General features: G+C 35.8%; 1 protein-coding gene across 3 annotated transcripts; it reads right to left on the bottom strand.

Annotated features, from left to right (window-relative positions):
* Nucleotides 1-2,570: 2,570 nt before the first annotated feature.
* Nucleotides 2,571-21,937, bottom strand: LOC109087070 (carnitine O-palmitoyltransferase 1, liver isoform-like). Of its 3 annotated transcripts, none has more exons than XM_042728180.1 (19): nucleotides 21,834-21,937; nucleotides 20,692-20,853; nucleotides 20,453-20,595; nucleotides 19,801-19,972; nucleotides 19,598-19,702; nucleotides 19,023-19,160; nucleotides 13,497-13,574; nucleotides 13,181-13,288; nucleotides 12,269-12,353; nucleotides 8,023-8,218; nucleotides 7,620-7,808; nucleotides 7,365-7,470; nucleotides 6,665-6,781; nucleotides 6,372-6,536; nucleotides 6,140-6,271; nucleotides 4,664-4,816; nucleotides 4,326-4,439; nucleotides 4,146-4,238; nucleotides 2,571-3,380 (listed from the first exon to the last, which is right to left on the bottom strand). In XM_042728180.1, exons 2-19 carry the CDS (start codon nucleotides 20,830-20,832, stop codon nucleotides 3,294-3,296), a joined length of 2,322 nt encoding a protein of 773 aa, XP_042584114.1. In that variant the 5' UTR covers nucleotides 20,833-20,853; nucleotides 21,834-21,937; the 3' UTR covers nucleotides 2,571-3,293. The 3 variants fall into 3 exon arrangements, with proteins under 3 accessions (XP_042584114.1, XP_042584113.1, XP_042584112.1); XM_042728179.1 differs by lacking the exon at nucleotides 21,834-21,937 and adding an exon at nucleotides 21,530-21,691; XM_042728178.1 differs by lacking the exon at nucleotides 21,834-21,937 and adding an exon at nucleotides 21,256-21,466.
* Nucleotides 21,938-22,877: the final 940 nt, after the last annotated feature.

Here is a 22,877-nt window from a genome sequence, read left to right as displayed (position 1 = left end):
CTGGACAAAAATGTGAGAACGTTCTCCATACAGCTGAATGGAACAGTGTAAAAGTCTATGTTCACCCGAGAATGCAATTTCATGACATCACACCAACAAACTGCACTGGGCCCCAGGTACCCTAACCTAACAACAACCCTCATAATAGTATAAACAGCTTTTATATCTGCAATAACATCATATGAGAGGGGTGGGTGCCTCAAGAAATATTATAGTATGTGTCCTGTCTCTGTAGCTCCACTTCCAACCATTCAATCTAGAGTCAGTCAACAATCCATCACCTGCATCTGTGCCATGGCCCTCGTTTGCACTACGCTTTACTAAAGCAGTTAAAACCACAATTCACACCATGGCAGAGTAACATAAATCTGAAGAAAAAAAAAATATTTTATGATCTTACTTTTAGACAAATAGATGAATAAGCATGTAACTAATTTTAGTTGAACATCCACATTTTCAAGTTGTTTACTTTGACAATTAAGAGTCGACTAAAATGATAAAAGGAACACAACTAAAGCCAAATCAGTTAAAATAAATCTATTAGGAGGCTCACTAATAGAAGAACCATCAGACATTGACGAGGTGTCTGTTGACTTCAAGTAGTTTAATTTCTCCTAGTCGACTCATACACACCTCCACGGCTGTTCAATACGGAGGTTGTGTTTACTTTTGTTCACAGAATCATTAGATACCTTTCAACATTTATAATTTGAATTGTACCAACCTTGCATCTTCTTTTGTTTAGCATCACAAGATCTTACGTCTTTTGAAGTAAGGCATCTTAAAACAAACTCTGAAATTGCAGTGACTTTGCTTTGTTAAAGGCAATACACGTACAGTTATAAAAAGTGGTGTGGTTTAGAAATGTTGTTTTTGGTATACATGAAAATAATGAAGCACAGTGAAAAGTGCAAGTCGGATAGTCTTCAAGGTTCTCAAATAAAAGATTTTGATGAAAAAGAAATCAATAAAAATGATGAAATCACTGCGCTCTAGTGGCTCAGGGTGTGTAGATCCATAAAAACGTTTTTATTTTTTAAGGAAAAGCTGGAAGATCAAAATTCTTTTTCTTATTTTTTTTTTTTTACTTTTTATTATGCAACACAACACCTGTAAAGAGCAGAAACGTCTGCTTTGCATGTGTCATGTTGCATAATGAAATACGTAAAAAAAGGAGTGCAGATCTTTCTGCTTTTTCTTGAAAGAAAGCAAAAATAAGAACATAATTATCAACTGCTGCTTTAAAGTTAAGAAAAATATCTGAAACACTATCCAAGAATTCCTCTTAATACTGAGAACAATGACATTAAAATGCAACACAGGCCCAGATAAATGCTGGTGTATGTGAAGATATGCATACTAAACCTTTCACGTGGACTAAGATTTAGATTGAAATTGACATATATTCAAGTGCTCAAAGCAAATCACAGAAATTGGAGTAGAAGGTTACAGTGAAGTATTTGAAAAAGAACCTTTTTTTAACAGAATGCATTCTTGATGTCATAGAGATGATTGGTGTAATTTTACAAGTACAGTTTTGTACTGTAAAACACTGTATATATACACCCCACCCCGCCTCCTCAGACTTGACGCACACGAAGGTTGCCAGACTGACATTCCACCCAGAACGCACAATTTTAAAGAAGAATAACTGACTGTAGCATTGTTTTTCAGATAAACAAGTATGTTAACTTAGCATGTTTCCTAAATATCTGCAAACATATTATGGTATTTTATGCTTTAGTAGAGTCAAAAACCTACATAAAGCATCTTTAAAATTGAGTACTTGGCCCCACTTTATATTGTGTCTTTAACTACTTTGTACTAACATTTAAATTTGTCATTTGATACAATCTACGTCTTGTTTATACAAGTTTTAATTGTACTTACATTTAAGAAATACTGCATGTACATACATCTGTAATTCATTTCTGTAATTACAGCTCTAATTACACTGTTGACCCTACCCCTTAAATCTACCCAAACCTGTCCATAACCTCACCTGTTTTCCATCTCAGTAGCAGCAAAAGCATAAACACATTAAGTACATTGTACTTATTAATACATTGTAGGTTGTAGTTAAAAAGGCACCTGATATAAAGTGGGAACAAACAATTAAATGAGTAGTTTTAATAGACAGCATTCATTATAGAGACACTGTTCCAAAGTTCAGCTGATTTTTTTTAAAGAGGAAACATTTTTAGAGGAAAGGTAAAGGCTTAACCACATTTCTCTCAGTTTTAGGATGATGTCAGACTGTTTACACAGGAACACAGTTCAAGTTATGCAGCTCATGGCTTTAATAGGTTAATGACTGGACTGAGAACACCACAGTGATGCATCCAACTTTGAATATATCAATGGAAAATATATGAAATTGCAATAACATTCTAATGTCAAAATTTAATTATGTGTAAGTAAATTATGACCCAGCGTCTCAGTGAAGCCTCTAAGCTATATTTATGAGAATAATCTTATCAGAAAATTTTCTGTATGAACCTTTAGCTTTGAAAAAAATGTCCATACTATTTTATTATAGACCAGACATGAATAACTGAGAAAAAAACAGCTTCCATTATTCACATTATTAATATGTGTTTATTATGTTTAATGCTTCTTTTGAATTTCCAAATACAATGTACTTTGAGAGGACACTCATTAATTACTCAATAACACATTATTATGAGTACAAAATAAAATACATGAGATTTTTTTGACAATGATTTCCAAACTTATTACAGTATATAACAGAACATAAAATATGATGGACATTAACACGTCCCACATTAAAACGTGGTGACCTTTGCTGAATCAACACAATAAAAAAAAGTGAGCAGAATCTGAAGCGGAAATTCAGAAACTTACCATCTGCATAATCTCATCTTTTTCTTCATTACTTAATACTGAATTAAAACTGTAAAAATCTGAATGCAAACTGAAAGCACAAATGGAGAGCTGTGTATTGCTTGATCTGTAAGCTCAGCACTTCAGCTAGGCAATTATTATGCTCCTTGACATCTTGTCAATAGAGTGTCATCTATTGAAGTATCTATGAAACTGTCCATCTCAGTAAAATATACTGAGAGTGAAAGCAGTCTTGGTAATCAAATCCAGTATTACTTTAGATTTAGATTTTTTCACCTGCACTGAACAATTCATTTAAGATGTATGTTAAGGCACCAAATAAAAATTCTCTCAGAATTCACCAAATAAATTCAAGCTTCTCTCAATACTGCTCATATATAATTAAGGTGAACCGAGTCATTAAAAGCATAATCCTTTCACCAATCAAATCACTTTAGGTTCCTTTTGTCAAGCTGAAACAGATTCAGCATATCAAGCATTGCTTGCCTGATATTGTTTCCAAAGCGATGAGAGTCCTGAAAAAAAAGATAAGATGCAAAGAAATCACAAAGCATATCAAGAACAACACTAGCCATGTATTGTTCCAAAAGAATGGAATATCACATACAACATTTGAGAATAAATCAGTTTCCATCTCAAGTAATCTCAAGTAATCAAAATCTTATGTGTTCAAGTAATCAAAACATCACTTCATTGGAAACTGGCACAAAGTATCAATAATAAAAATGGAAGTTGTTCCACCCGAAGAAGCACTGTGGCTCTTTTTCCTCAGTAATAATTACATGCACCTCAAAGTGTGCAGATGAAACCGTATAAATGCAGTCATGCTATCTTGCGTTAAGAGGCAGTTGCCAGATGTTTGGGAATGCAGTCGTGTGTAGTTCTGGGAGGTAATTATAGCAAATCATTTTGATTACATACTTTGGCTCAGGCATTTCAGAATGACTTAACACTGAAGTGAGCAATGTGACTGGTCCACTGTTTAGACCAGTTATCCAATCACATGATCTGCTGAGTCAAAGTCACATGTTTTTTTTTTTGGAATTTATTCTGTAAATGTGTTTCAAACCAGAATGTATGTGCATGTCTTCTTATCAGATAAATTATCGATCTCAGTTGAGCACATATGTATTTTATGTGCATTTTAAGATTTTGACATTTTCAGGTAATACCCTAAAAATCACATTCCATTGGATGAAACATATCTACTGTCACTGATAATGAAAAAGGAGCAGTGTTTTCTGTATTTTGACAGATTCTCTGCTTGTGTATGCTCTCACCGTCTCTGGACTGGAACACTTGGAAGAGATGTGGAAATTGATGAGTTTTTCACCAACAATCACATAGGCCACACCATAACCATCATCTGCAACCTACCACAGTTAGAAAAAAAGATAAATTCGATGCTTTCAACAAAGCATTTTAATATTAGCAGATTATGAAATCTTTGAAAGACTCACCGGTCCAAAGCCTCCTCCAGTGGTTACATACTCTGGGTGATTCACCAGATCAAACAGCTCCCCCTGCTGAAAAGGAGTCTGACTAGTGGAGAGTCTCCAAGGCTCTGACAGCACCTGAAGAGACAGGAAGTGGGAAATTTTGCATTCAAATGAATTTTGTTAAAGAATATAAGCTACATTACTTCTAAGCAAGGCACATGCACTCATGTCTTCAAAGGCAGAAATGTCTTTATCATTATAATAATTACAATCAGGACACAGTTAATTGTCATGGGGTATGGCTTTTCAGAGTATATTATATTTTTAATTTCACGAACCGCTTAAATGCTAAAACCCACCTCCTGGAGGAATGGGGAGTCCTGTCCAAGGTACTTAGACACTACGTAGAGGCAAAAGAGATGGCGGTCAATGCCCTGACCAGTCATTGCCAGCCTATACATCTGCTGGTGTTTCTCAGCGGCCTGGGTTAGCAAACGAAGTTTCTCTTCTCTCTACAAAACAAGAACAGAAGACTCATTTTGAATAATGGCAGCAGTAAAACAGTGACCAGTAAACTGCATTTGTCAAATTATGAAAAGCAGTAGCTACAGACAGTGTTTGGGAAAGTTACAGTTAAAAGTAATGCATTATAATATTGTGTTACTCCATAAAAAGTAACTTATTGTGTTAATTAGTTACACTTTATAGAATGTAATACATAACGTTACTTTTGCGTTACTCTTTGTCAACTGAGCTGAGCTTGCTTACTTGTTTTTTTAATAAGTATACATAAAGTATATAAAAGTTATATTTTTGGCAACTGTAAAGGCCCTTTCACACTAAAAGTGAAATGAATAAGACTCAGGCTGAAGGAAGTGCCTCTGCACCTCACTCCTAATTTCTCTCAACATGGGGACAGGAGAGGTGTTTCTGAATCAATGGAAAAAAAAAGTAACTTGTAACTTATTTGAAAAAGTGCACTATATTTAAATTTAATGGAGTTCACGTCAATGAAATCAAAAGATAAGCGCTGCATTTTATTGATTATCAGCTCATTTCAAGATCAAAGCCCGCAATAGGAGAGCACTGGAAAGATCGGTTAGTCACACTACTTTCAATGAAGATGATTGTGTGTTGAGCGTCTGTGATTTCAGTTTCATTTGCGGCAGTTTGCGCGTCGGCTTGCTGAAGAGATGCTCAGCAATGCGTGTTGCATTAGCGCTGTCATATCTGACTTTAATGTCATATAGCCTATAACACACTCTCACACGTTTAATATTTCAACATAATAGCTATCCGATCAGAAAAAATTCATGAAGTCACCAGATGTAAACGGGCCCATATAGTCAAATAGCTAGAAATGTGAGATAATGTGTTATAGATGACTTGTTAAACATTTCCTTATTATTAACAGATCATTATTTCACATGCTAACAAATGTCATTCAATGTTTCATTTATGTGATCACAAACTTCTTGAACAACTACAAATCATTTTAACAGATGTTATACAATGATTAAACACTTTTGCTGCTATTGAGGTGTGATATGGGTAAGGTTAGGGACAGGTTTGGGTAGGTTTAAGGGTTAGCTAAGGGATCAGAGGTGTACAGGAGTCAATATGATTACTATAATGGAACATAGTTCAATCTGATTATATAACACTGAACAACTGTTTTCTTGAAAAACTGATTTGTTTTCTCCTGTTGATGTATACAGTAGTATACTAATATAAGTCAAGTCCGGTCTTGTCTAGTCTCGAGTACTACAGCACTGGTTCATAGTGAACTGCCCTCCCCTGTGGCTGTGGGTTTTTAGGTTGTTTTGGTATGGTACCGTTTTGTTGTTGATCATGGCACGGACAAAAGCACAGGATTCCATGGTGCAGGAGCGCACAGTTTCTGTACGGCCTTCTCTGAATAAACGTGTCATGGATGCCTCATAAGTCAAGCAGAACTTTCCTTTGTCCTGTACAATGAAAAACATTGACATCAATTCACCCTTTCAAGTGAGCGATAAGCAGGCATATTTTGCTACATTTCAGATGTTCAGTGATAAGAAAGTTCACCCTATAATGGGCCAGCTGCAGTGCAAGCTGGATGAAGGCATCAGGACTGATCTTGCACTTCTTGATCAGACCTTTCCCAAAGTCACTGAAGGGGATGATGTGCGAGTCCACATCATTAGCCAAAGCCACAGCCACGGACAGAGAGTTGGCAATCATAGTCTGGCACTGCGATGAAATAAAAAAACACAACAGAGAGAACGTTACACAAACCAATGTCTTGGTCCTTTCATATCCACTCAAGAGATGATTAAAGATATTAACAGCATTTTTACTACCAAGTGTATCACACTGACCTCAGGTGGAATATTCCACTGTAGTCTTTGAGGTCCAGGGAGATTAGGGTGAGGTTCTCCTCTACAGTGGCCATCTGCTGTGTAGCCCAGCTTAACAGGGTCCATCGAGAGCACTTGCTTTATGAAAAATGCCATCAAAATTTACATTAACAGCAGATTAACATGATATAGGTGAACTAAAGGTGAAATACAACTGATGTAAACGACAGAAGTTTGATGTTGGTAAAATTTTATTTTATTTTTTATTTATTTATTTTTTCGGGGGGTGGGGGGGGGGGGGGGCCTGCTTTTATCTTATCAAAATTACAGAAAAAAAGTAATATTTTGAAATATCAGTATAATTTAAGATAACTGTTTTATATTTTATTATATATTTTAAAATGTCATTTATTCATGTATTGGCAAAGCTGCATTTTTATCAGCCTTTGATCCAGTCCTCAGTGTCACGTGATGCTTCAGAAATTAATCTAATATGGTGATTTGTAACTTTCTTTACTTATTTTAAATTAAATGAAAACAGTTTTTTTTTTTTTTCAAGGCAACTTTTGTTGAATGGAAATTTCTAAATTAACATTTATTTAATGTAATCAATATAATACATTTTATATAATAAATATATATAATAAATGTACTTTTTAAAAAAGAAAAATATCTTACTGACCCCAAACTTCTGAATGGTAGTGTATTTGTGCATGTGTACCTCCCAGAGGTGGCCAACAATAGGAGCATCAGCCCAGCTATGTTCTGTATTAAGGCCCATGGTTCCATTCTTGAAGACAATTAAGTTTATGGATTTATCAAACCACCTAAGGGAAAATGACCATTAAAAATGTACATGTTGTATAAAAGCTACTCTACTGGTACAGTACTGGTACCTAAAAACTCACAAAAACCCTTTCAAAGGGGCATGGAAGGAGGTGGTCTCCCTTAACCCATGCAATGGTTTCTTCCTCACCTGTCATAACACTTCCCATGGAGCAGCGATTTAGCGTAATGGTCAAGGGACTCCACAGGATTTGCTGGATCATAGCGCTGCTCTGTGTCATCCAGAGTAACAAAGAAAGCAGCTTTCTCCACAGTATCCAGAGACTTCTTGTTCTTGCCGTGTCTGAGGTAGGCATTACGGGCGCACGCCCAAGGCACTCTGAGAAAAACAGATACAGACAAGCTTGTACTCCATCTAAAATAGTTTTGACTGTCCAGTAAAAATTGGTGACAAGTAATAGTTAAGGAGAAAGAAAAAAGAACCTAATTTCAGACTGGCATCCCACTGAAACTTTACAGTGGTTACAAGAGATCAGACAAATGAATGACAGGAAAACGGTAGCTACTCCTGCTGTTGGGTGTGTTGTGGATACCTGTCCCCTGCGGTGAGGGCGGCGAGGGTTTCCTCTCCAGGCTGCGGCTCTGAGGTGTCAGCCAGAATCCTCTCCATCTGCTGCTCTATCTCCCGTGGCAACAGTAACCGCCCATCATAATACATCCATACTTTAAAGTAACGGCCTTGGTGATACACCACAATATGCCTGCTGTCAGACATGTGCTGAACTGTGTCTATAGACAGATGGAGGAAAGAAAGAAAGATCTCATGTTACATGCAAGCAGCTATATAGAATGCTACATTTTTACATTAAGGTATTAAATGTTTTGCAGGTAGGCAGTGAGAAAAACAATCATATCATTCTAATGAAAATAAGTTAAAAGAAAAAATGTATATACACACACAATACCTTTCAAACATTCAGGGTCATTAAATACATTAAACTGAAAATTTATTTGAACTTGACAGTAAAGACATTTATAATTATACCAAATATTTATATTTCAAATAAATGATGTTCTTTTGAACTTTCTAATTATCAAAAAAAATCTGAAAAAAGGTATCACAGTTTCCACAAAAATATTAGACCGCACAACTGTTTTTAACACTGCTAATAAGATAATAATTGGTAATAATAATAATAATAATAAAGTTTATTGTGCAAATCAGCATATTTAAATGATTTCTGAAGAATCATGTAGCATGAAGATTGTTATGGCTGCTAAAAATTCAGCTTTGTCATCACAGAAATCAATTAGATTTTGAAATACTGTATATTAACATGGAATACAAAATTACTGTTTTACTATATTTTTACTCAAATATATGCTGCCTGGGTGAGCATAGGAGACTTCTTTCAAAAACATTAATTAAACATTACTCTTTCTGACCCCAAATGTCTGAACAGTATACAAAACATTTATTAATGTAAAAAATAAAACAAATGGGGTACAAAAGATCAAGGGAGGGACTTAGGTGAAAGTTAAAGCTGAAGTGTGTAATTTCTGCATCATTAGATTCAAAATTTGAAAATAAGTTTCCAGAACATGTCTTACACTGTCATAAAAGTACATAAAAACAAATAACTGAATGACAAGCAACAGCACAAATAAATACAACAGAGCAAAGATGGGTTTTTTTTAGGTAGGTAACATTAACATTAACATTAGTTTTTAGGTACAGAAATTGAATAAAGTAATCAAGTGTAAAATAACATTACAGAGTTACAAAAACTATTCAATAGTTTTTGGGGAAAGTGGGGAAGTCGTGGCCTAATGGTTAGAGAGTTTGACTCCTAACCCTAAGGTTGTGGGTTCGAGTCTCGGGCCGGCAATACCACGACTGAGGTGCCCTTGAGCAAGGCACCGAACCCCCAACTGCTCCACGGATGCAGCGCCATAAATGTTGTGTGTTCACTGTTGTGTGTGTGCACTTTGGATGGGTTAAATGCAGAGGACGAATTCTGAGTATGGGTCACCATACTTGGCCACATGTCATGTCACTTTCACTTTCAATTAAGAGAAGTTAGTGATTTCCTTTGTGTAATTTGCGCTCATTCTGAGACGCGGGTTTACACGCTTCAGATGGGTATGCACACATCTTCTCACTGCGTGCGAGTTCTCATTCAAGTCTTGTGGCTCTTGAATGTTTAAACTGGCAAGGCTTAAATGAGTTTAGTATAAACAAAGATAGCAACGTGTGCTGTTCAGTTGTTACCTGTGCATACGCGCTATCAACACCTGGGTAATAATGGCATAAATGACTGGGCATATTCCAGCATATGACAATCGCATTGAACAAAGAGATTCTGGTTTGTCCAATTTTTTTTTGTTCATCGCTGTTGTAGTAATGTATTGGGAAGCAAGAATGCATATACACTGAAACATATTAGCTGATTTCTGTCTGTTTTACGTGTTGTTATTTATAACAAACCTTATTACAGATGTGTTGTCAGATTTCAGTTGAACCTATTAAGTTCTGTATCAGTAATAAAATATTATTACTTACTTTTAAAGGGGTCATATGATGGTATGGTCATATGTATTTGGTGTAATGAAATGTGTTTATGCAGTTAAGTTTTGTTTCTCCTCTCATCGTTCTAAAAAGCAAGGTGTACGTTGATTGGCCAGCTATCCAGTGCGTTGTGATTGACCAAATACCTCAAGTGTGTGATGGAAATGTTACGCCCCTTACCATACTGTGATGCCATCTCCCGGCAAGACCAGGGAAAGCCAATAAAACCCATTACAAAGGAGGCATTTGTAGCATCCAGTGGTGACATAATTACTGATTATAATGACTTATACTTTCTTTTTATGCGTTGTGTTGCATTGCACTGCGTAAACATGAAACCATGTCTGCATTTGTGATCGGAGAAACGACAAACAAGCGCTACTCTACACTGCTCAAAACAAATCCTTTAAATATGAAAACGTACTTACAGGCTACGAGTCAGCATTTTTTGTCAGAACACCGGCATTGTAGGCTACTCTCCCAAGAAACAGTCCTCGTCCTCTGTAAAATGTGCTGCACACACTCGAATATTTGGCTTGAACTGTTCTGGAACAGTGTTGTAAACTTAACCACTGATTTCTAGTTGTGTCCTCTTTTGGAAGACCAAACAAAGTAGTTTAGCTTTCACAACGAAACACACAGCGTCTCCACAACATGGCGGTGGCAGCAGCAAAAATACTACAGCAAGAATAAAAGTTACGCCTTCTTTCTTTACGTGAACATTTGGGCAGTGTTATGCAAATCTTCCCACACAGTGATGTAGACATTTGGGGGTGTGTTAGAACAAGCCGTTTTAGGAGGGCGTGGACAAGTCTTAACTTTTATAAAGAATACCTCTTTGGATTTGAGACTTTAGTCTTTGCAACTTTAGGGATCTTATCTATTCACGAAGAGCTTGTTACACTCCAAAGAGAAAGGAAATCGCATCATATGACCCCTTTAAGTCCCTCAATGGTTTAGCTCCTGCGTACCTAACTAGTCTTCTATCACGCTCAGTCCATGCAGCTTCCCAAGGTCACAAAACTCTGGACTCTTGTAAGTCCACTAAAGGATGTACTGCTTTTTAGCATTTTGCCCCAAAACTCTGGAACAGCCTTCCTGAAATCGTTCAGGGTTCAGACACACTCTCTCTGTTTAAATCTAGATTAAAGACATCTCTTTAGCCAAGCATTCACATAATGTTTCTCATAACCTTGTACATTTTTATTCTTTTGCTTGGGTTGAACACATCACTTTTACTTGGTTGGAACAGCAGCTATGCTAATTGTGTCTCTATTTGCTTCTCTGTTTCTGCCATGGGATTGACATCCTGTGGTAACTAGGATTTAGACAAGGTTCAGTCTGGATCCAGCCCTTACAAAGACCTGAGATGACCGAACACCTGAGAAGAGATGTTGCAAACCCCTCAGAGGACCTCAGATGATGCCAACCCTCAGAACAAATACAAAACTACCAAATTTTCCTAGAAGTCTAATCACGACATATAATCATTGCAGTTAATAGTGCTCCCTGTCTGTTTGATTACATGACATTAACTAACTGCATGAATTTTACAGTACAATTCTGCCATATGGACATCTTGACAGTCACCACTGATAAGCTACTACTAAATATAATGTAGAAACTTTAAAATAGAAACTAAAATTTTCTGTAAAGCTGCTTTGCAACAACTTGAATTGAATTGCGGTGCAAGTGCGTGCCAAACTGTGGGTGGAGAACAATACGGTTTGATTTTTTACCAAGAACCATTACACCCCTAATAACTACTGAACTGTCTCTCTCTGCTCAGTAAACTAGAACAGGAGAAAGTAATTTAAAATTAAAATTACACACATCACCTCTAAGAATGGTCTTCTATCCAAAGCCACAGTGCAGGAATGGGGGTGTATTAGATCAAGACCTGCATCTCAGTACAATAAATGCTGTGTAGCTAACATAAACAAACATGAAATAAACATGTAAATGTTGTAAAACTCATGCATGAAGTTGAATGCAGATCTGTGACATGAAAGGAATCAGTTATCTATTTTCTCAGGGAGCGTTTTGTGACATATAATTTCCTTAAAATAAAGGGGGGCTTTGTTTTCATCAACCAAAAACGTAGGCATATTACACTTGTAACCTAATATATTACGCAACAACAAAATAACTTATCCATGCCTTTGGAGTATTTCCATCAGCAATCACAAGCTTGTTATCATTCCCAGTTGCAGATTGAATTGGAAATACTTGAAATACTATAACTTGGCGAATTTTGCGCAAAGACGTACCTGTTTCTATGCCTGGGATGCGACTGGTGTTGAACATGCGCTCATATTGGGACGAGCACATAGGGATGGTGTTTTGAAGCATGAGCTGCGAAGCAGAGAGGAAGAGGTCAAATAAAAGATGGAAGGAGTAACTGGTAATAAACAACGCTAACGGATGATAAAAGGGTCACAAATCACTACTTGACGCTCTGGTAAGTGAACTATGCAATCATTACGATATAAGAAGACTGACTGGGGTCCTAGTCGGAAAAATTATGTTATGTAAAACAAAAGTAAGGAGATGGAATGAACGGAGAGGAAGCACAGCCCTGTCACCAGCTGCTCATTACAAAGTCATTACATTATTGTGCATAAGAACAAACTGTCAATGGAACTGCCAATGAACATATACAAATAACATGTCTATTATACACTGCTAACCAAAATTAACTGATGACACATGACCAGTGGAGTAGGCAGAAGTTGGTCTATGGTGCACAGACTGGCTATTCTTACCCGTCTCCTGGCCTGGGATGCGATGTATTAAACAGCCGCCCCCTCTGGGCAGAACAGAGTGGAACGCTGTTCATTAGTGCAAAAAGCTGCACCATTTTGACCATACGATCAGGAGGCATGAAATATAGAAACATTCACAGAATAAACTAAAGATATCAATCTCCTTAGTAACAGGCCTAAGGTTAGTTGGGGCTAATAATTTATTTGTGATAGAGGGCAGAAGTTATTACAGTGTTGGGCCATTAAAGTCTAAAGCTGAAACTCTTTTTTTTTTTTTTACTTCTTTGTTATGAGACAAAATGCTAAATAGACTCATTAATCTGTCTGTTTACTTACAAAAACTAGCTGATTAAAACAAATTATTAAACTATTTATTTTATGGTAAAAATGCAGTAGAAATATGGTAGCTTTTCTAACCGGCTTGATTTGAGCCTGGTCCAGCTTCCTCTTGTAAAGCATGATTGCATGAATGACATTGCCGGCTCTTGCTGCTTGCAGATGTGTAGGAAAGGCATAAATAAAGTCCTGTTCAGAGGAAAAAGGTTTCAGAAACCAAGAACGCATGTATAACCTAATTGAGACTCAACAAAAATATGATCTAGTCAAACTCTGCATACTGCTACAAAGTATGCAGCTAAAATGATCTAGCAGACTACAATACTGCACATCTAGGTACTAAACTGCACCTTGTGGCTGCACATGCATATGAAGCTGGCAAATACCATTTCTTTACCATTGCGTAATAGTTGCTGTTAACCATGATTGGCCCACGACCTCTCAAGTAGATATATTCTTCCCACCAGTCACTGACCTGAAACACACAGTGTCAGAGTCACTCCTGTTAAACAGTAAACTTCCAGAGTCCCCTGGACTGAAGTTGAAAACCACTGTTTACAGTGTCCTTGTTATATGTTACATGTACTTACTATGGTAATAACAGTAAATTATGCATAATTACATGCAACTAACCCAAGACCAAACCCTATTTCTAACCCTAACCCTTTATTATATTTGTATGTTATATATATTTGCTTTTAAATGGTAGTATTTTCTTGCTGCTTATGTTTTAACATTGTACATTTCTAGGCAACACCTTTCACTCACTGATTAAGCGGTTTTCAGTTTCATAAATGAAGTCAAAATGACTAAAAGAGACAATTTATGGAAGGTAGGTATTAGAAACACTAAATGATGGAGAGTCTGATGGTAAGTTATGTATCCTGGGTCGGCTCAGCATCTGAGAGTGATCCAGATATCAGATTTACATGTTTTAGGGTCCGTGTATCTTTTGGTCATTCGATTTTTTGTTTAATTTTGTAAGTAGAAAAATGGAAAACAGCTCCTTTTTCGTTTTTTAATTTTTTGCAAAAAACGAAAAACAAGAATTCGGCTTAATTTTTAGTTTTTCGTTCAGGGTTAGAAAAATGAATAAACAGCTTGAATATTCGATTTCTACACGTGGGCGGGAATTAAACTCCCCTTTCTGCTGATTGGTCAGACAAAAAAAAAAGATCAAACCATGCTGTCATCAGTCCTTCTGCAGTTCCGCGCGGCAGAATACTAGTCCTCTGCTGCAGCAGCAGTTGTACAGATTCTTAAACTTTTTTATTGCAACTACATTTAATCTTTTTCTCATCAAACAACCAGACAAATGAATGGCTCGACACAACCTGAGCCTAGGGCTTTCTTCTGTGAAGATATAAATTCTATGCTTTGCATCAGCTGGGCATGCCAGGGCAGGCTATATCCTACCCTGGTCCCCCAGTAAGTTTGTTTGTTTTATTAAGTAATTAATTATTATTATTATAAATATTATTAATTATTTCAAAATAAATATTTGAAACACTAATACAAAAAGGAAAGAATAATGCTTTGACTTGGGTATATTCAGAGCTGGGTAGATTACTTACAAATTGTAATCCGTTACTGATTCCAAATTACATGACAAAAAATGTAGTCAGTAACTAATCCACTACATTTCACGTTTTAGGTAATATAGCCAGATTACTTTTTGATTACTTTTGACCTAACTCGTTTATCACACTGATTTAAACAGGATAATCTTGTACCATAATGATGTAAAAATACAAATAGTGAGAAAATATATTCCTTTCATTGTTATTAACAACATGAAGTGCATTAAACATTATATTACGTCAGGGTTTCCCAAATTGGGGTTCGTAAAGGAACTGCGGGGGGTGGGGGGGGGTTTGGGGGTAGAGTTTAATGAAAGGCTGAAAAGTAATTAAATCATAAAAATGTAAAATTAAAATAAATCATACACTTACTAAAAAAGATTAAATATTTTATGTTTACCTTCATTTGTTTGTGCCATATGACCATTCATCTATGTCAGAGGGTACTTTTTTTAACTTTAGTGTGTAATGTTGCTGTTTGAGCATAAAAAACATCTGCAAAGTTACGATGCTCAAAGTTTAATGGAAGGGAGATGTCTTGTCTTTTACAGAATTGCTGATTGACCACCCCTTTAAAGTAAATATGTTAGGTGAAAGAGGTTCAGAGGACAAAGAGTTTGAGAATGTCTGCAAATAAGAAATAATGAGAATTTGTGCATTTTAATGAGTTTGAAAGACAAAAGCCTTTCAATAATACATACTAATACATGGTTAACATACTGAGTGATCATTTAAATAAACAAATAATGCGTTCATCAGTAGTTGATGCAATGTTGAAACTCTTCTTAAACCTGAAATTATTTTTGTAAACCCATTGGTCAAATGCTGTATAGCCCACCGGATTAATGACTGATAACTGTGTGAATGTCCACAAACTGGAAGACTTTCTGAGTGTATATAAGCGGTAGACTATTTTAGAAAGGAACATAAAAAAAAAAAAAAAAAGAGGAATTAGATAGAATCAATAAACGATGAATCATTTATTTCTATTGTGTGAATAATATGTAATCTATAAAAAAGTAACTGTAGTCTGATTTAGTCTGACACTTGTGCACTCGCACACAGGAATGTAACACAAGATTTACATAAATGTAATTAATTGCCATTTGGTTTGTTTCTCACCAAACCTTACTGTATACCTTCAGAACGTTTGGAATATAGCATACGCCACGAGATGCATATTATTTTATGACAGATTTGCATCCGCTTAAAGAATGAAAAGTGAAAGTCACCGTTCTCTGCCATTAAATGGGTAAGTGCGAGCAGGACATTTTTGTGTGTCTGTTTCGGAAAAAAGAAGGTAGACCTAATAAGCCTTTAGAACAACATCTGACTAGTTACCCTAGTTAAATAAAACAGAAAAACGCGACTACTGTCAAGCACAGACCAGTATTGAAGTGCACAGGAAATATGTAGCAATCTAAACAGTTTATTTAATTAATATTGAGAATTAATTGATGTTCACCTGGATTTGTTCCTGAAGAGGGTATATAATTTAATAAGTTGTCATTTATAGTCATATGGTAAAATGCATATTTTTATTTGTGTACATTCAAAATGACTACAAAATGTCGTCCCGTTGAAAAATAAAGAAAACAACAGAATCCACAGCTTTAGCGCAAAACATGAACCAATACACAGCTAGTAGGCTGCTTGATGCGCCTATTTTTAAAAGTCTACATTAAGGTTATTTGACGTTAAATGCATTATTTAAGTCATTTTAGAATAAATCACAGTATATATCATGATAAAAAGTGACTTTACAGTTTGGAAAATATGGTAGGCTATGAAATCCCCCCCAGCAGCAGCAGAGGACTAGGATTCTGCCGCGAGGAACTGCAGAAGAACTGATGACAGTTTGATCTTTTTTTTTTTTTTTTTTTTTTTTTGATGTTTTTTTTTTTTGTGGTAAGTGGGGTTTAATTTTTGATCTTTTTTTTTAATCGAATATTCAAGCTGTTTATTCATTTTTCTACCCCTGAAAGAAAAACTACAAATTAAGCCTAATTCTTGTTGTTTTTCGTTTTTTTGCAAAAAATTTAAAAACGAAAAAGGAGCCGTTTCTCATTTTTCTACTTTCAATATTAAACAAAAAATCCAATGACCAAAAGATACACGGACCTTTTAGCCTAACGTAGGTCAAACTTTGGTTTAATTATTTCATTTTTGTCTTGCCATATCTTTTATTGTTTGCTACTGTCAGGGGCCGCTGCTGGTCAAATGGGTGCCGTAAGCAGGATTGTATTGTTGTGCCCCCTCCCTCAAATATTATGTAAGTAAAACAAACAAACAAACAAACAAAAAACACCTACTATAGGGGTCAAAATAGAGCTTTAATAAAATATAAAAGTAAATAAATCAACTGTATTATTTACAAATTACAAATCTAGACAGTTACCTATGGCTATGATTTTAATAATACAGTTGTCTAATTGATTTTATGGTCTCAAGCATTCAGAAATCATGCAAAAGAAAAGTTTTACTATGATAAAACCATGGTTAATTATTATAAGGGTTGTGATGTCCACATGTTTTTATTGAATAAATTCTAGAGGCTGTGTCATATATATATATATATATATATATATATATATATATATATATATATATATATATATATAGCAAAAAGGTGGCCAAAAATTAAAGATTAAGTGAATATTTGAATTTAATGTTTGGTCAATAGTAGGGATGCACTGAATGTTTGGCAACCAAAATTATTTGCTTATTATGTTGAAGAAAAAAGTCAGAGAAAGACGCAAAAATAATTATTTGTTGAGACAGTGAGAGACTGTTTAGTACTGCCCCGCATGTCTTTGATGAGAAGTGGAAGGGGTGGTTGTTGCTGGTTACTGTATGATGATTGAAATGCCCTTAAACAATTAAAATGCAGAACCTTGTGTTTTCTAATACATGAATGAATTCCATGTATTCAAACAGCGCTGCATGAGCTCGGCGCCAGGGTTCAAAGTCCAAAGCCCGAGGAAAATCAGAACTGAAAGTGTTATTTGTCAATTGCTTAGAAACATTTTTATGAATTTTTATAAGGCATGTGACACTGCAATACGTGCAACAAACGTCTTCCCAAATTTGTAATGAGAATCATTTATAAATCTACTGTTGTCAGCAAAAAGAAGCACTGAGTACTTCCTGCAGGTTTCTGCCAAAATAAAAGCTGAGAAAAAGCAAGAACATTAATAAATTTTATTATTGTAATTTTACTGCTGTTCTGTAAAATAAATTAAAAAAGACAATAATAAGGATAATAATAATTGCAACAGCTCTATTAATACATTTATTATAGCATTCACACATAGTGTTCAGACTGGGATCTGTAATATTTTCTAATGTTTTAAAAGAAGTCTCTTCTGCTCAGCAAGGCTGCATTTATTTGTACAGTAAAAAATGCATCCCTGATTCAAGAAGGGGGTCTCAAAAATGGCCAAAAAATATTATTTTAGTAACGTATTAATTTTAAGTTAAATTGTGTTTTATTAGTATAATGAATGCTAGAATGTAAAAAAAAAAGTCAGTGTTAAGTTAATATTTTTAAAGCACATTTGGGCTATTTAATTTATGCAATGGTGAAAAAAAATTGGCAAAATGGGGGGAAAAATGCAAAAAAAAAACGTGTTCGGCCTTCAGCTCAGTGTATCATTTTGTTCGACTTCGGCCAAGAATTTTCATTTCGGCGCATCCCTAGATATAAATAAACAAATTAATAAATATTTAGGTGAAGCTGTGCGCTTGAATTTGTCATCGCATCATCCTATGCAGTGTGGTGAATTATTATTGCTCATTATTGTCTATAGGCTATTTTAATAATTTAAACAGCATGGGTTATCTTAATATATTGATTAATGACACTGCATTATAATATTACACCACCCAAATATTTAAGCTACTACCTTCTAATTTCCGATGTCAGTGCAGGCTTTTTTTCCCTTTTTTTTTTTAGCTTAGGCCACTGACCGTTATGGATTAGTGTAGCCTGCATTAAAATGTCTTAAAAAACAACAAGATAAAAATATAGTTGATGACTAGACATAATCATTTCATGACTCTAGACACTTCTTTGTGAAGACAGTGGCATAATACAGTGAAATAATATGTTCTTTAGCCATATAAATACAGTTGTCATGTGTGTGGGTAAAATTTCCCCGCTTGCACTTTTAGGTATACAGGATCCTCTGGCGGTTCTAGTGTAAAACTTTGCCAAAAGGCAAGTAGTTTGCATCCCTTTGATGCACAAAGGAGAAAATATAACAACACAATGCAAGAACTTTTACTCCTGCTGCAGTTCCTCATTGAAAGGTCATTGATATGTTGAGAAATGTGTTACTTACATAATTAGTGGCCCACCAAGACTTCAGCTTGAGGTACCACTGAAGTTTTGGTCCAAGGTTCTTCTCAAAATCAAGTGCAAGACTCTGCATTCTTCGGTGTTCCTCGTCGCTCAGCAGTGGTTGAACTGACTCAAGATACTACAAGTATCCAACATTTAAAAAAAAAAAAGAAAGCACAGCTAAAATTCACCCCTAAAAGCAAAATCTCACTGCCAGCGTTGTCAAAAAAAAATTAGTATTAACTTAAACCCAAGCATATTCATAATGAACGCCAGCAACTGATAAGTTCTTTATAAGTTCAAATCAAAACTAAGCTAGTTTTGTTGTTCTAGTATCGTTCTGAACAGCGTGCATGTTTTAGTAAGTTAACTCACTTTATCACGCTGTGCAACCTACCTCCAAAATCAGTAGATAATCACCTGAGCAAGTTAACTCTGAAAACAAGTGACCAAAATTCACATTGAAAAACTAAATGGAGTGCAGCTATTCCTGGCTTACCAATCTGACATTTATATAACTGAATTAAACATCTGAAATGAGTTTTGATCTGGTTGTTGTAAAGCTGAATAACTTACTCTTCTCATGGTTTCCTTCACAGATGGCACAGGTAAATGAGGGAGAGAGTTCTGGAAGCTGTACAGCATTGGTGTTTGCATGCCAGAAAATATCTTCACTAGCATCTGCAATGTCAGAAAACAACAAACAGAAAGTTCAAAACAACCAAGAATGGATTAGAGAGCACAAACTGTTCCAGAAAGCAGTTATCACAAATACACACCAGCCATAGTCGAATTTGCCAGGTCATTTTGCCATGGGGAGCAAACATCCAGCCGTGCCAAGACAGCAGACTCTTCAGGACAGTCTTCATGCTGAATATGATGGCAATCCACAGACCCGTGCCCACCATGACACCCCCAACTAACATCTGCTTTTGTGTAGACATGTACCTACTGCAAAAACAGAAGCATAAAGGCTGGAATACACTACACGAAAAGGATAAAACAGTAAACATCCTACACTTGCCGACTTTGTAAATGGTTCCAGAGAAAAACTGTGCATCAGACAGAATCACACACTACCAGACTTGCAGCTCGTCCAAACATACTTGTTCTAAAATTGTCTCAAAATATTAAACGTGTTTGATACACCCCAACTGGATGGAATCGTACGCTGCTTCCAAATATGCCTGCTGACATACTGAACTGAGTATACAATGTACATGCAATTTTTTTTGTGAAATCTGTTCGACTCCAACTACCCAAAATCTGCAGATTGGCTTCAACTCGTCCAAACTGCAGCAAAAATCTATACAAAAGTAGTATAGTGCATACAGAGGAGTCTTACTGAGAAAAAACTCTGATACTCACTAATGCAATTTAAAACTTTATTGCATTATGAAATACCATACAGCATAAATAAACCAGACATACCTGACTGGGACATGTCTGCCAAGTTTGACGAGCAGGCCTAAAGAAGGGTCCACTTTTAAATAATGAGCTCTTCCCAAGTACCCTGCCAACACCAGCATGAACCCTGGTGCACTCCCTGGGTAAACACCATTCAAAATCCCATTCTGTGGGCACAGTGAAAAACTTTATTAATTCTACAATGCATCATGAAAAGGTAAGAAGCACTTCCACAGAAAATGTAAGAAACAAAATCCTAGTACCTTAAAGCGAATGAATTTATTCTTCCAGGAGTGAACACCGGAGAGGTAGACCTGCCGAAGGGCCTCATGACTGAGCTGAAGGTCAATGCCATCAGGGCCGACAGTGAACTGAAAGGCCACAGCCTGATGAGCTTCTGCCATACTGGATCACCGCTAATAACCCTGTGAAAGAACAACATTCTTTAATACAAGACACAAGAGGTGACGAGCTCAAACTATAAATGACTGTAACATGCTGACATCTTGCTGTTTACAAAAAAATCACTGTTATATATGCTATAACCTGCTTTTTAGCTGTTAAAAAATGACCATCCAGTGACTAATCAACTCTTAACTACTTGCTTGCCTTTATATTTGACAAGCAAGCACAATTCTCCAAGTTTCTGAATTATTATAAAGTCATTAATATTTCTAAACCGAAAATAGCTGAAGAGTTCACATCATTGGCTGACCCATTCACACCGGCTTATTACAGACTGCTTCGATCTTACAGAGCTTTTAAAAACAACGAACTATATATCTGGAAAGTTGCAGATGTAATTGCACATAGCGATGCATACAGACCTGATTATGATGCGGCCGCCTTTTCCTCTATATATCTGTCAAACACAGCTAAATAACGCGATTTAATACAGGCAAAGAGACATTAATCGTAACATTAAATGACTCGCAAACACCTTTGGATCTGGCTCTGCTGAATACAAACATCTGAAGATCGAGATTTGTTATCTACATGTGGGTGTTTACCTAGTGGGGTCCGGGAAACCCGGTGGAGGACTGTTATTTACGTTCATGATGACGAATCTATACGTGGCAAACTGCCATATAACAGACTTACCGTCTTTTAATTATTTATTCTCCTGGTCAGACCTGTGAACTTGATCAAATTAACTGTACAAATGGACACGCATTAGATTAAATGGCACGATGATTCCGGGTCAGGATAGCAACTTTTCTCTTGCTAGAGTTTTCTCCGTCTGTTTCTTTAACAACAGAGGGAGCACTAGACAATAAAGGGTAAGGTTATTAAGTTTTGTTAAAGGAACTTTTGACTTGCTAGATTTTTATAATAAGATGTAATTAGTGGTTTAAATTTTTGAGTTGGTATAGGTTTATTTAAATATAAAATTAATATCAGATACCTTGGAATTTTATTATTAGAGATTAGGGTTTCTTCTTCTTCTTCTTGTTTAATGGCGAATAACTCCTTAGGAGCATTATCGCCACCTACTGTACTGGATGTCAAGTAAACGTGCATAGGTGATGAGTCTGAAATTTAAGAAGGGGAAGGATTGAGAAAGGAAGAAAAAGAAAAAACAGTTGGGTGGATGTTTCATACTCTCTATAATCTATGACGGACCAACGCACTCAGATCACATGCTCACGCTAGCGCTGCGTGTTCATGCCCCAGATTAGGTAGAATACTCCCATGTCCCATCCACACATATTATAATAGTGCACTGTATACCTGTCTATCCATTAAACCTTTTCCTAAAATATTTTCATGTGTCATACTTTTCTCCCCAAAGTGACTAATATTATGTCTTGATAGGCCTATACTCTATATTTAACACACCTAAAAAGTACATGATATACATTTTCAGATACACCATACATCACATAACCCATTTTCATATATTATACCCATAAGTGCCAGTGCTGATTTCAACCCTGTATGTTCCAGTCTTAATCTAGACAGGCATACCTCTTCTTTTCTATTTCTTCCCTGACAATTTGTCCTCTAATTTATTATCTTTGTAATATTATAACACCATCTCCCTGTGCTGCTTTTATCCCATCTAATTTGCCATTTATTCATTAACCTTTTCTTTAAAATCAACTTTGCCTCCTTTTTCCCCCATATATATTTATTTTATAATTCAATTTTGTCTTGTCTATTTTTTTTTTATTTTTTTTATTTTGCTAGTTTATCAGCAACTTCATTACCAGATACCCAAACATGTGCTGCCACCCAACAAAAATATACCGTTATTCCAGCCTCTTTCAATCTGTATAAAGATAGATACACTTCCATTAATAAATCCTCTCTGTCTGATCTCGCATGTGCTATACTGATTACAGCTGAAGAAGAATCGGACACTTTTACCTCTTTATTTGCCCTGACTTGTTCAACCCACTGTAGTGGTCTATTATTATAGCTGTTAACTCTGCAGTGTATACTGATA

This window comes from Cyprinus carpio, chromosome B7 (assembly GCF_018340385.1).
Source record: "Cyprinus carpio isolate SPL01 chromosome B7, ASM1834038v1, whole genome shotgun sequence".
Classification (NCBI taxonomy): domain Eukaryota; kingdom Metazoa; phylum Chordata; class Actinopteri; order Cypriniformes; family Cyprinidae; genus Cyprinus; species Cyprinus carpio.
The sequence above is the reverse complement of the archived record's forward strand: the minus strand, read 5'-3'. Positions and strand labels throughout refer to the sequence as shown.